The 11,280-nt window shown below is 42.2% G+C and overlaps 1 protein-coding gene across 1 annotated transcript; it reads left to right on the top strand.

Annotated features, from left to right (window-relative positions):
• The first annotated feature begins 266 nt into the window (after positions 1-266).
• LOC101600145 (40S ribosomal protein SA) lies at positions 267-1,258 on the top strand. The gene has a single exon (XM_004659603.3). It carries the CDS (start codon positions 329-331, stop codon positions 1,214-1,216), a length of 888 nt encoding a protein of 295 aa, XP_004659660.2. The 5' UTR covers positions 267-328; the 3' UTR covers positions 1,217-1,258.
• Positions 1,259-11,280: the final 10,022 nt, after the last annotated feature.

Genomic DNA, 11,280 nt, shown 5'->3' with positions numbered 1-11,280 from the left:
GAGTTGGAAAATTTAAGCCAGGCATGGTGGCACACGCCTTTAATCCCAACACTTGGGAGGCAGAGGTAGGAGGATTGCTATGAATTCAAGGCCACCCTAAGACTACATAGTGAATTCCAGGTCAGCCTGAGCTAGAGTGGAACCCTACCTCAAAAAACAAACAAAAAAAGAGTTGGAAAAATTGAGTCACAAACAGCTCTTCCTACCTTTGAAATCCCATGACAGACAACTACCAAAAATAGGAGGGTTAGCTTTCCGCGCTACCCTCGTAGGGGTCCATACGGCGTTGTCCCGATTCCCGACGTAACTTAAAAGGGAAGCTAACACAATGTCCGGAGCCCTCGATGTCCTGCAAATGAAGGAGGAGGATGTCCTCAAATTCCTTGCAGCAGGAACCCATTTAGGTGGCACCAACCTTGACTTCCAGATGGAGCAGTACATCTACAAGAGGAAGAGTGACGGCATCTACATCATCAACCTGAAGAGGACCTGGGAAAAGCTGCTGCTGGCAGCTCGCGCCATCGTTGCCATTGAGAACCCTGCTGACGTCAGCGTGATACCCTCCAGGAACGCGGGCCAGCGCGCCGTGCTGAAGTTGGCTGCTGCCACCGGAGCCACGCCCATCGCCGGCCGCTTCACCCCTGGGACCTTCACGAACCAGATCCAGGCAGCCTTCCGGGAGCCTCGTCTTCTGGTGGCGACTGATCCCCGGGCTGACCACCAGCCTGTCACAGAGGCGTCCTACGTCAACCTGCCTACCATTGCTCTGTGTAACACAGACTCTCCTCTGCGCTATGTGGACATTGCCATCCCCTGTGACAACAAGGGTGCTCACTCCGTGGGTCTCTTGTGGTGGATGCTGGCCCGGGAAGTCTTGCGCATGCGTGGCACCATCTCCCGGGAGCATCCCTGGGAGGTCATGCCCGACCTGTACTTCTACAGAGACCCTGAGGAGATTGAGAAGGAGGAGCAGGCCGCTGCCGAGAAGGCCGTGACCAAGGAGGAGTTCCAGGGAGAATGGACCGCGCTGGCTCCTGAGTTCACTGCTGCCCAGCCTGAGGTGGCAGACTGGTCTGAAGGTGTGCAGGTGCCCTCTGTGCCTATCCAGCAGTTCCCAACAGAAGACTGGAGTGCTCAGCCGGCCACTGAGGACTGGTCTGCAGCTCCCACCGCTCAGGCCACCGAGTGGGTGGGGACGTCCCCTGAATGGTCCTGAGCGATGTCTGCAGACTCAGGAAAGGTGGAAATAAACAGTTTTAACAGTTTAAAAAAAAAAATAAGAGGGTTAGCAGCGGCCACCTCCTTCTTTGCAGCTAGAGCCTGGTCTCTCCAGGCAGCCCTTGTTTGCCACTTCATCAAAGCCTGAATCTGATACAGGGAAACTGACAGTGCATATGTGGGCAATAAAAATGTCTTCAAGAAACAAGTATTAGACATGCCCAATGTGTTAAACAAGAGTTTAATAGGATTAAGAATCAATTCATGATAGAGGATTAATATCTAGGATATACAAAGAACTCAAAAAGTTAAATAATAAGGAATCAAACAAGCCAATCAAAAAATGGGCTAAGGAGCTAAATAGAGAGTTCTCAAAGGAAGAAATACGAATGGCATATAAGCACCTAAAAAAATGTTCTACGTCACTAGTCATCAGGGAAATGCAGATTAAAACTACATTGAGATTCCATCTCACTCCTGTCAGATTGGCCACCATCATGAAAACAAATGATCATAAATGTTGGCGGGGATGTGGAAAAAAAGGAACCCTTCTGCACTGCTGGTGGGAATGCAATCTGGTCCAGCCATTGTGGAAAACAGTGTGGAGGTTCCTAAAGCAGCTAGAGATTGATCTACCATATGACCCAGCTATAGCACTCCTAGGCATATATCCAAAGGACTCATCTCATTTCCTTAGAAGTACATGCTCAACCATGTTTATTGCTGCTCAATTTATAATAGCTGGGAAATGGAACCAGCCTAGATGTCCCTCAACAGATGAGTGGATAATGAAGATGTGGTACATTTATACAATGGAGTTCTACTCAGCGGTAAAGAAAAATGAAGTTATGAAATTTGCAGAAAAATGGATGGACCTGGAAAGTATTATACTAAGTCAGGTAACCCAGGCCCAGAAAGCCAAGCGCCACATGTTCTCCCTCATATGGGGATCCTAGCTACAGATGACTGGGCTTCTGTGTGAGAATGAAAATACTTAGTAGCAGAGGCCAGTAAGTTGAAAAGGAGACATAAAGGGTGGAGAAAGGAAGGGAGGAGGATACTTAATAGGTTGATATTGTATATATGTAATTACAATGATTGTAATGGGGAGGTAATATGAATGAGAATGGAATTTCAAACGGGAAAGTGTGGGGGTGGGGAGGGAGGGAATTACCATGGGATATATTTTATAATCATGGAAAATGTTAATAAAAATTTAAAAAAAAAAAAAGAATCAATTCATCAGAACTGGAGAGATAGTGGTTAAAGGCACTTACTTGCAGAGCCTGTTAGCAGGGGCTTGATTCCCCAGTACACACAAAAAGGCAGATGCATAAAGTGGCACATGCATCTGGAGTTTGTTTGCAGCGGCAAGAAGCCCTGGCATGCCCATTCTCACTCTCTCTCTCTCTCTCTCCCCCCTCATAAATAAATTAATTGATTAAATATTTTTAGAAATCAAACAACTCAACCATTTAATGACTGGATGAAGATCTAGCCTCTAAACATGCTTCTAGGATCACTGTGCTCTGATCCGTTGTAGATAAAACGTGTTTCATAGGAAATCCCAGGAAAGATTGCTTCTTTCAAATACAAGAAACAACAACCAAAAAAAAAAAAAAAAATCCTAGATGGAAAGCATTAGAAGCAAGATTTGACAATGCAATTTTACATAGCAATATTCTGCAGGGGGAGAGTATGTAACATCAGAAAGAATTCAATATGTAGTTGTTTTAAATTAAATTATTTGTTAAAATTAAGCTGAGCATTGGGAATTTTTAATCAAAGTGAATATACTGTGGCAATTGAGATATGAGAAAAATAAATTAACACTACACTGAACATAGTTAATGTGTCTGAGTTGGTGTAATACCTGTGTGTAAGAGGGGGGAAATAGTGTAGTAAATGAAAGATTCAAAATATGCTTTAATAGGTTTGCATGCAATGATAGAGAAATTGTAATACAGATTTTCTTTTGAATTTTTCCAATTTGCACTATTTTCCTCTAATAACTTCTGCTTCAAGAATGGTATATTGGTCTTCACTATGCATTATTTTTCCCTAAGTGCTCTATTTCTAAGTTGGCAGAGGGGACACTTGCATGAAGACTGATCCAAATTCTGATAAACCCTCATCTTCTATCGTCATGCCATTTCATTTTCCAAATCACTCCCTATAAGTTTTTGCCATGAATATTCAGCAATTGGCTATCCCAGACATGTGTTTATATTCTCCTTGCTTTTCCTTCATATTTGATCTTTATTTCTGCCCTGAGCCATTTCACAGTTAATTAATTTCTCTACCTTCCAAATAAGATAGACAAAAAAATGTAAGCTATTCTAGTAATGTTAAAGGAGGAAAAATGTGGAAAAGTACTAAACTGTTGTACTGAATGTTAATGTCAGATGGTCCCAATTTCCTACCTACCACCTTGTTATTGTTATTACAAACTTTTGACCTGCAACTCAGAGCCAGTCATGCCAAGCTTAGCTGTCCATGTGTTAGTAATACACCATCACCCTGCTTTGTGGGTACCAAACTCTTACTTGCCTAACCCAAGACTCTTAGATATGCAAACTGCCCACGTCCACCACACACTTCTTTTTAAATTGGCTCTGTCTTTTATCCTGATAACATTCTGTCTTCTCTAGAAGTTTTATAGTCCTCCCTGGACTGTGCTCACGTGAACCCATGCAGGTCCTCTTCTCCCCTTTGCCTGCCTCCTTCTCTCCAGATTCTGTATCTGTAACATTAAGCACAGCTTCCAAGAAGAACCACCCTGGGAAGCTCTATTAGAAACATACATTTAGTCCAGTTATTTCCAACTCTAGAGCCCAAGAAAGCAGCTCTGAGGAGTACCATAGCTGCCAATAGGACTGCTCTCCTCAGCCCTTACCTCCTGGACAGTGTTGTGAAAACTTACCTGGCTTATTTGAAGTCAACTCGGCCCTTGCTTGCCATATTAACCCTTTGCCCTTTCTCGATTCTCTTTCTACTATGTATCAACCAAATATTCAGTCTTAAGTCATCTTAAATATATTTTACGTCAAATTTTGCTCTATTTTTCTTTGTTTTTGTTTTGGAGGCAGATCTTCCTGGCTCCACCTTACAAGTGCTGGGATTACAGGTATGTGTCACGACTTCCAGCTTTAGGCCAATTTAATTTTGTTTTCTTGTCACTGTTCCTTATTCCATATAATCAAAACTTATAAACAGTTAAAGGAATTGTCAAGAAAATATGTTAGATTTCCATACCGAAAATGTCTTCTTAGCAACCTTGACTTCCAGATGGAGCAGTACATCTACAAGAGGAAGAGTGACGGCATCTACATCATCAACCTGAAGAGGACCTGGGAAAAGCTGCTGCTGGCAGCTCGCGCCATCGTTGCCATTGAGAACCCTGCTGACGTCAGCGTGATACCCTCCAGGAACGCGGGCCAGCGCGCCGTGCTGAAGTTGGCTGCTGCCACCGGAGCCACGCCCATCGCCGGCCGCTTCACCCCTGGGACCTTCACAAACCAGATCCAGGCAGCCTTCCGGGAGCCTCGTCTTCTGGTGGTGACTGATCCCCAGGTCAGCCTGGGCTAGAGTGAGACCCGACCTCATAAACAAATTGTTTTTGTTTTTATTTTTTGAGGTAGCGTTTCACTATAGCTCAGGCTGACCTGGAATTCACTGTAATCTCAAGGTGGCCTCGAACTCACAGCAGTCCTCCTACCTCTGCCTCTCAAGTGCTGGGATTAAAGGCGTGCACCACCACACCCACCAAAAAAAAAAAAAAAAAATTTAAGGTTAAAAAAGAGAACAGAATGCTGTGAAGAAGTTGGTGGAGCACCGTATGGCAACATATTCCTATAATCCCAGCACTTTGGAGGTAGAGTTAGGAAAATCCTAAATCCAAGGTCATCCTCAGTTATATACCAACTTTGAAGATATTTAAATCTGGCTTAAGGCAGGTCTTCCAATGTGGAGGCTTGATTAGAATTGAGTCAGGATGGCTGGGCGCAGTGAGTGGCCCGTGCCTACAATTCCAGCTCAGGAGGCTGAAACAGAAGGATCATAAGTTCAAGACAGTTTGTGCAACGTAACAAGTCCCTGTCACCACACAAAGAGAAGCAAGCAGGGATTTGTAGAGTTGGTAGACTCGGAGTGCAAGAATGTTTGGGGTGAAAGATTCAGAGTGTTATGCAAACCTTCCACTGATACTTTCTGCGCTCACAATACTCGTTCCTTGGAATGAAAAACAGTCATTTAGAGCTTGTGTCTTCCTGGGAAAGAACTTTGTGGATTACTCAATGATACTGAAAACAGTGAAATAATAAAGTCCCCTTCATGTAGATGGCAAGCTGTATCTATTATTTCAATTCTGAATTGCCATACAAATAAACAGCAAAGACAGCCAAAGAGCACAGGGCCTAAATCTGCTAGGTGGAGTGAAGAGGGCTTCAAAGAAGAGCTGGTCTTTGTACCAAGACCTTTACAAAAGGCAAGAACTTGACCAGTATACAAAAAAGAAAAAAAAAATGAGAAAGGGGAGCTGGAGAGATGGTTCAGTGGTTAAGGTACTTGTCTGCAAAGCCTAAGGATTCGAGTTTGATGCCCCAGGACCTACATAAGCCATTTGTACAAGGTGGCGCATGTGTCTAGAATCTGTTTACAGTGGCTAGAGGCCCTGGCACACCCATTCTCTCTCTCTCTCTCTCTCTCTCTCTCTCTTTGCCTCTCTCCCTAACAAATAAAAATAACTTGGGCTGGAGAGATGGCTTAGCAGTTAAGCGCTTGCCTGTGAAGCCTAAGGACCCCGGTTCAAGGCTCGGTTCCCCAGGTCCCACGTTAGCCAGATGCACAAGGGGGCGCACGCGTCTGGAGTTCGTTTGCAGTGGCTGGAAGCCCTGGCGCGCCCATTCTCTCTCTCCCTCTATCTGTCTTTCTCCCTGTGTCTGTCACTCTCAAATAAATAAATAAAAAATGAACAAAAAATATTAAAAATAACTTAAAAATAAAAGGTGAGAAAGGATTTAAAAAATTGACATTATATTGAGGAAGAACAATATAAAAAGAGCATCTCTGGTCTGATGGGCAATATGTAATGTCTATGAATAGAAAAATGTTCATGATGGTTGTAAAATAAAATCAATGCATTCAGAGTGGTCTTCTGAGAATTAATTTGTCGCACAAATTAAGGATGAGTTTTAGGAGGGTGGTAGAGAAAGATTAGATTGTAAACACAAAAATACAGTGAGATATGCAAAGTAAGTTCTAGTATTCTATAGCACATTTCATAGGGTTCTATGCAGTTACTCTAGTTTATAAATTATTAGATATTTTACAAAGACCTTCATGAGAGGAGTTTAAATATAAGGAGATGGAAATGCTAATACCCCTGACTGACATGGATATCATATCTTGTACACATACATTGAATTATCTATTATGTGCCAATTAATTTTGTTCCTGGATGTAGTGGAACAAAAGAAAAAAGAAAAAACCTTGAACTAGAGAAATGACTCAGTGAATAAAGCACTTGATGTTCAAGCTGGAATAACTAAGTTCAATCCCCTGACCCTGAGTGAAAAGCCAGGAGCTCAGACAGGCTTCTGCAATCCCACTACTCTGACACTGATGATGAGATGAAGGCAGAGGCAGGAGAATTTCCCAGTAGCATTAGGGGAGCCTAGCAAAGAACAGCAGAGCATGAATACAGAGCAAGAAAGCCTACCTAAAATGAGATGGACAGGGCTGGAGAGATGGCTTAGCGGTTAAGCGCTTGCCTGTGAAGCCTAAGGACCCCAGTTCGAGGCTCGGTTCCCCAGGTCCCACGTTAGCCAGATGCACAAGGGGGCGCATGCGTCTGGAGTTCGTTTGCAGAGGCTGGAAGCCCTGGCGCGCCCATTCTCTCTCTCCCTCTATCTGTCTTTCTCTCTGTGTCTGTCGCTCTCAAATAAATAAATAAATAATTTAAAAAAATAAAAATTAAAAAAATAATAAAATGAGATGGACAGGCAAGGATCAACTCAAAAGTTGTATTACAACCTCCACATGCACACTCACAAGCATGTACACACACACACAAATAAAAAAAATAAACCTAATAGAATATTTTTAAACCATTTCTAAAAGCACTTTGTATTTTAAGATTATCTTAAAAGCATGTGTAATCTGAGAATACAAACCTAAAATCATATGCTTTTAAAAATATATACTTTTGGTATAGAGAGATGGCTTAGTGGTTAAGGTGCTTGCCTGCAAAGCTTATGGACTCATGTTCAACTCTCCAGGTCCCACAAAGCCAGACACACAAAGTGACGCAAGCACGCAAGGTTGCACATGGGCATAAGGGGGCGTCTGCCTCTTGAGTTCGAATGAGGTGGCTGAGACCCTAGAGTGCCAATTCTCCCTCTCTCTCTCTCTCTTTCTCGCCCACACACACACACACACACACACACATTTAAAAAGGCCAGTCTGTGGGAGGCAAAGGTAGGAGTTCAAGGCCACCCTGAGACTACGTAGTGAATTCCAGGAGAGCCTGAGCTAGAGTGAAACTTTACCTCAAAACACACACACACACACACACACACACACACACACAAAGGCCAGTCTGTTGGACTTGCCATATATATAATTTTTAAGAAGAAAAATTCACCAGGTGTCATGGCACATATCTTTAATCCCAGGACTAGGAAGGCTGAGGTAGGATGATTACCACAAGTTCAAAGCCAGCCTGGGGCCACAGAGTGGGTTCCAGTTTAGCCTCAGCTAGAGTGAGACCCTACCTCAAAAAATAATAATAAGCCAGGCGTGGTGGCGCATACTTTTAATCCCAGCACTCTTGAGGCAGAGGTAAGAGGATTGCCGTGAGTTCGAGGCTACCTGAGACTCCATAGTGAATTCCAGGTCAGCCTTGGCTAGAGTGAGACCCTACCTCAAAAAACAAAAACAAAAACAAAAACAAAAAACAAAAAAAAATAATAATAGGAGGTGGAGAGATGGTTTAGTGGTTAAGGCACTTCCCTGCAAAGCCTAAGGACCCAGGTTTGATTCTACAGATCCCAGGTAAGTCAGATGCACAAGGTGACACATGCATCTGGAATTTGTTTGCAGTGGCTGGTATGCCTGTTCTATCTATCTATCTATCTATCTATCTATCCATCTCTATCTCTATCTCTCCCTCCTTCTTTCTCTCTTAAATATATGAAGTATAAGGAGGAGGAGAAAAATAGGAGGAGGAGGAGAAGAGGAAGAAGAACTCACTCCCACCCAGGGAGAATAAAGAGGAAAGAAGCAGGGAATGTCTAACAGGGTTCCTAGTGTCTCTGATGTGGTATAATGGCATTCAAATCCTCCCAAGAAAAGATAAAAATCTCCTACTCTACTGAAAGCTAGGGTTGAGACCATTTAGATCTCCCTCCTGCATGTCAGAGAATTTTGTGGTAAGCTCACTTGGAAGCAAATCCCGATGAATTAGGATTGCCATGCAGTATAATAAAAGAAGCCTTGAAGGAAACTTACTCAGAAAATAAATTTCATAATTAAAAGCAGGGTTTGGTGCAAGAGCATTAGGAAGCCAGTCAGCATCTGATGCTCTTAATAGACATCACCAAAGCTGATATCTTTATCCCTTTGATGCCCTTGTCTGATAAGGGTCAAATGACCCCACCCCCGCCCCCGAGCTGGCTCTTCTCTGAGTTAGTCAGACCCAGGTCTGCCAGCCAGGGATGAACACAGCTCAGATCAACAAGCTGTAAGCTTGCTAACCCACACCTGAGAGCCTGCACAGATTCAAAACAACCAGCTAATTAAACCTGGAGCACTAAGCTATCATCATCCGAGATTCATGGGCATCCAACAAGCAGAAGAACTAACAACACGGCATTCAGCAACAGCTGTCACCTGCTATAATGTTCTTTAATTATCTTAAAATCTGTAAGAACTGACAAATGGGTGACAAAATGTAATTTTCTGTGTCAGGAAGCGAAAGACAAGCCTGCGTTACTTTGATGAGAGGAAATACTGTAAAATCATCTCTCTCGGCTCTCCTTATAGGAGAGGGGGGATTGTTGTCACTCAATTGTGGTCTATAAACACACTCATTATGGGACTCCTGGAGGGACATATTTCCTTTTTTATAAAGATTGAATGGGAGAGATTAAAATGGGAGCGGGGCTTTGCCAAGCTTGTCCCCACACCTCAACCTGATCACACTACATGCTTCCCACCTAGATGCATTCCAGGGTGACCGTTAGTACAGATCCATTCAAGTTATCTGGAATCAGGTTTGTCTCTTATTATAGATTCCTCCAGGTGCCTGTCCAAATTGCAGCCTAACCCCTCTAGGCTGCAGGGATGTTTATGACCTCTGTGAAGATTTCCATTAGCCCCTCATTTCTGCTCTTCATTACAGTCCTCCCAATGTACATGATAGCATCCTTTGTTCCTTTAGGGTAAGTTTACTTCTATCATTTGCACACTTTTGCCAGCCTTTATGGGTCAAAAATGTTCACCATAACACAAATAAATTGCAGAAAGAAAGGTCACTGGGTAGCAAATAGCTCTTAACAACATTAGCTAAAAAACCACATCCTCTGTATGAAGTAGTAAAGAACTCATAAGGCAAGAGCATTGCACCACTCATGGTCCCAGGACATAAAACAGAGAAAAATATGAGCTAGCTCACATTGGCCAAGAGCATAAGGTGGCCCTCAGAGTCTGAAGAAAACATATATAACAGTGTGCTACAATAGATCGTTATATATAATGAAAATGTGTGTGTGGCTTTGTCTTTTGTTGACTCTCTTTTTATTTTTTGAGAGACAAATAGCATAATCAATCAACATGCTACCAGGGTGCTGACAATCTAAAAGGATCACTCCTAATTCTCATGACATATGGTCTTTATAACTTGTTCTTACAAGTGAAAATATGAAAGTATATAAGTAACAATGAATAGTTTTGAGCCATTAGAACAGAATTTTTCTATTAAAATTTAAATTAGCATGATCATATTTCTGCCCACTAATTATAGTATAACTGTTTAAATTTTCTAGTTAAAAGCCTTTCATGCAATTTGCATTTATGCATTACTTTTAACATAGATTAATAGTGAAGTTAGTCTGTTTTTGTGATCTTTAAGATGTAATCTCTCAAGGATGGCTATGAAAGTATCAGTGGCTTCAATATGATTTAGTAATTATTGAGCTAGTCTTTTTCTAAAACATAAATTATGACCTGTCAATCCAATGATAACTAACCTTTGCTTGAGATCCAGGTCCATAGTCCTGACATTTTCATCCATTTGTTTCTTTGCTTTGCAAATGTGTTTTTCTGTGCTCTTTTCTGCCATCTTCCAAAGAAGCCATGATTTTCCTTTGTATGCATGTGTGTATACATGTTTTAATGCACAAATACATGGTGTAGCTCTCATGTGCACATTCATGTACAGGTCAAAGGACTACCTCAGTTGTCATTCCTCAGGTGCCATTCACCTTTTTTAAGACAAGGTCTATCCCTGCTCTGGAATTCACCATGTAGACTTGACTGGCTGGCCAGCAAGCCTCGGGGATTTCCCCTTCTCTGCCTCCTTGACTCTGGATTACAAACACACCACCACGCCCACTTTTTGTATGTGGGTACTGTGGATGAAACTCATCTCTTCATGGAGCACTTAGCTGACCTAGAAATCTCCCTAACTCAAAACCATTACTTTCTATATTTTTGGCATTTCTTGATTTCTCCTGTTTGATGAAGTGCTTTTCTATTCTTCAATTTCCTGTGCAGATATTAGACCCAAGATCACATAAAACTTTTGCATACTTTTCACACTTAGTAATCCCAACATTCTTTTCTCTCCCAATTGACTTCTACCCCAGTAGATCACTCCTTGAATTCATTAATCCAGTAATGTTATACATTGTTGTTTGGCTATTTCAATATTTATTTTTTTAATTCTCTTGTATAAAATTATAACTGTCTTGGGGGCATTCATATCATTATCTATGAAATGAGGGAGCTGTACGAAAAGCTTCTAGGTTCCTTCTTGATCTAAAATCCTGATGATCTCTCTGG

The sequence above is a fragment of the Jaculus jaculus genome, chromosome 1 (genome assembly GCF_020740685.1).
Source record: "Jaculus jaculus isolate mJacJac1 chromosome 1, mJacJac1.mat.Y.cur, whole genome shotgun sequence".
Lineage (NCBI taxonomy): Eukaryota > Metazoa > Chordata > Mammalia > Rodentia > Dipodidae > Jaculus > Jaculus jaculus.
This window is presented reverse-complemented; position numbering and strand designations above follow the sequence as displayed.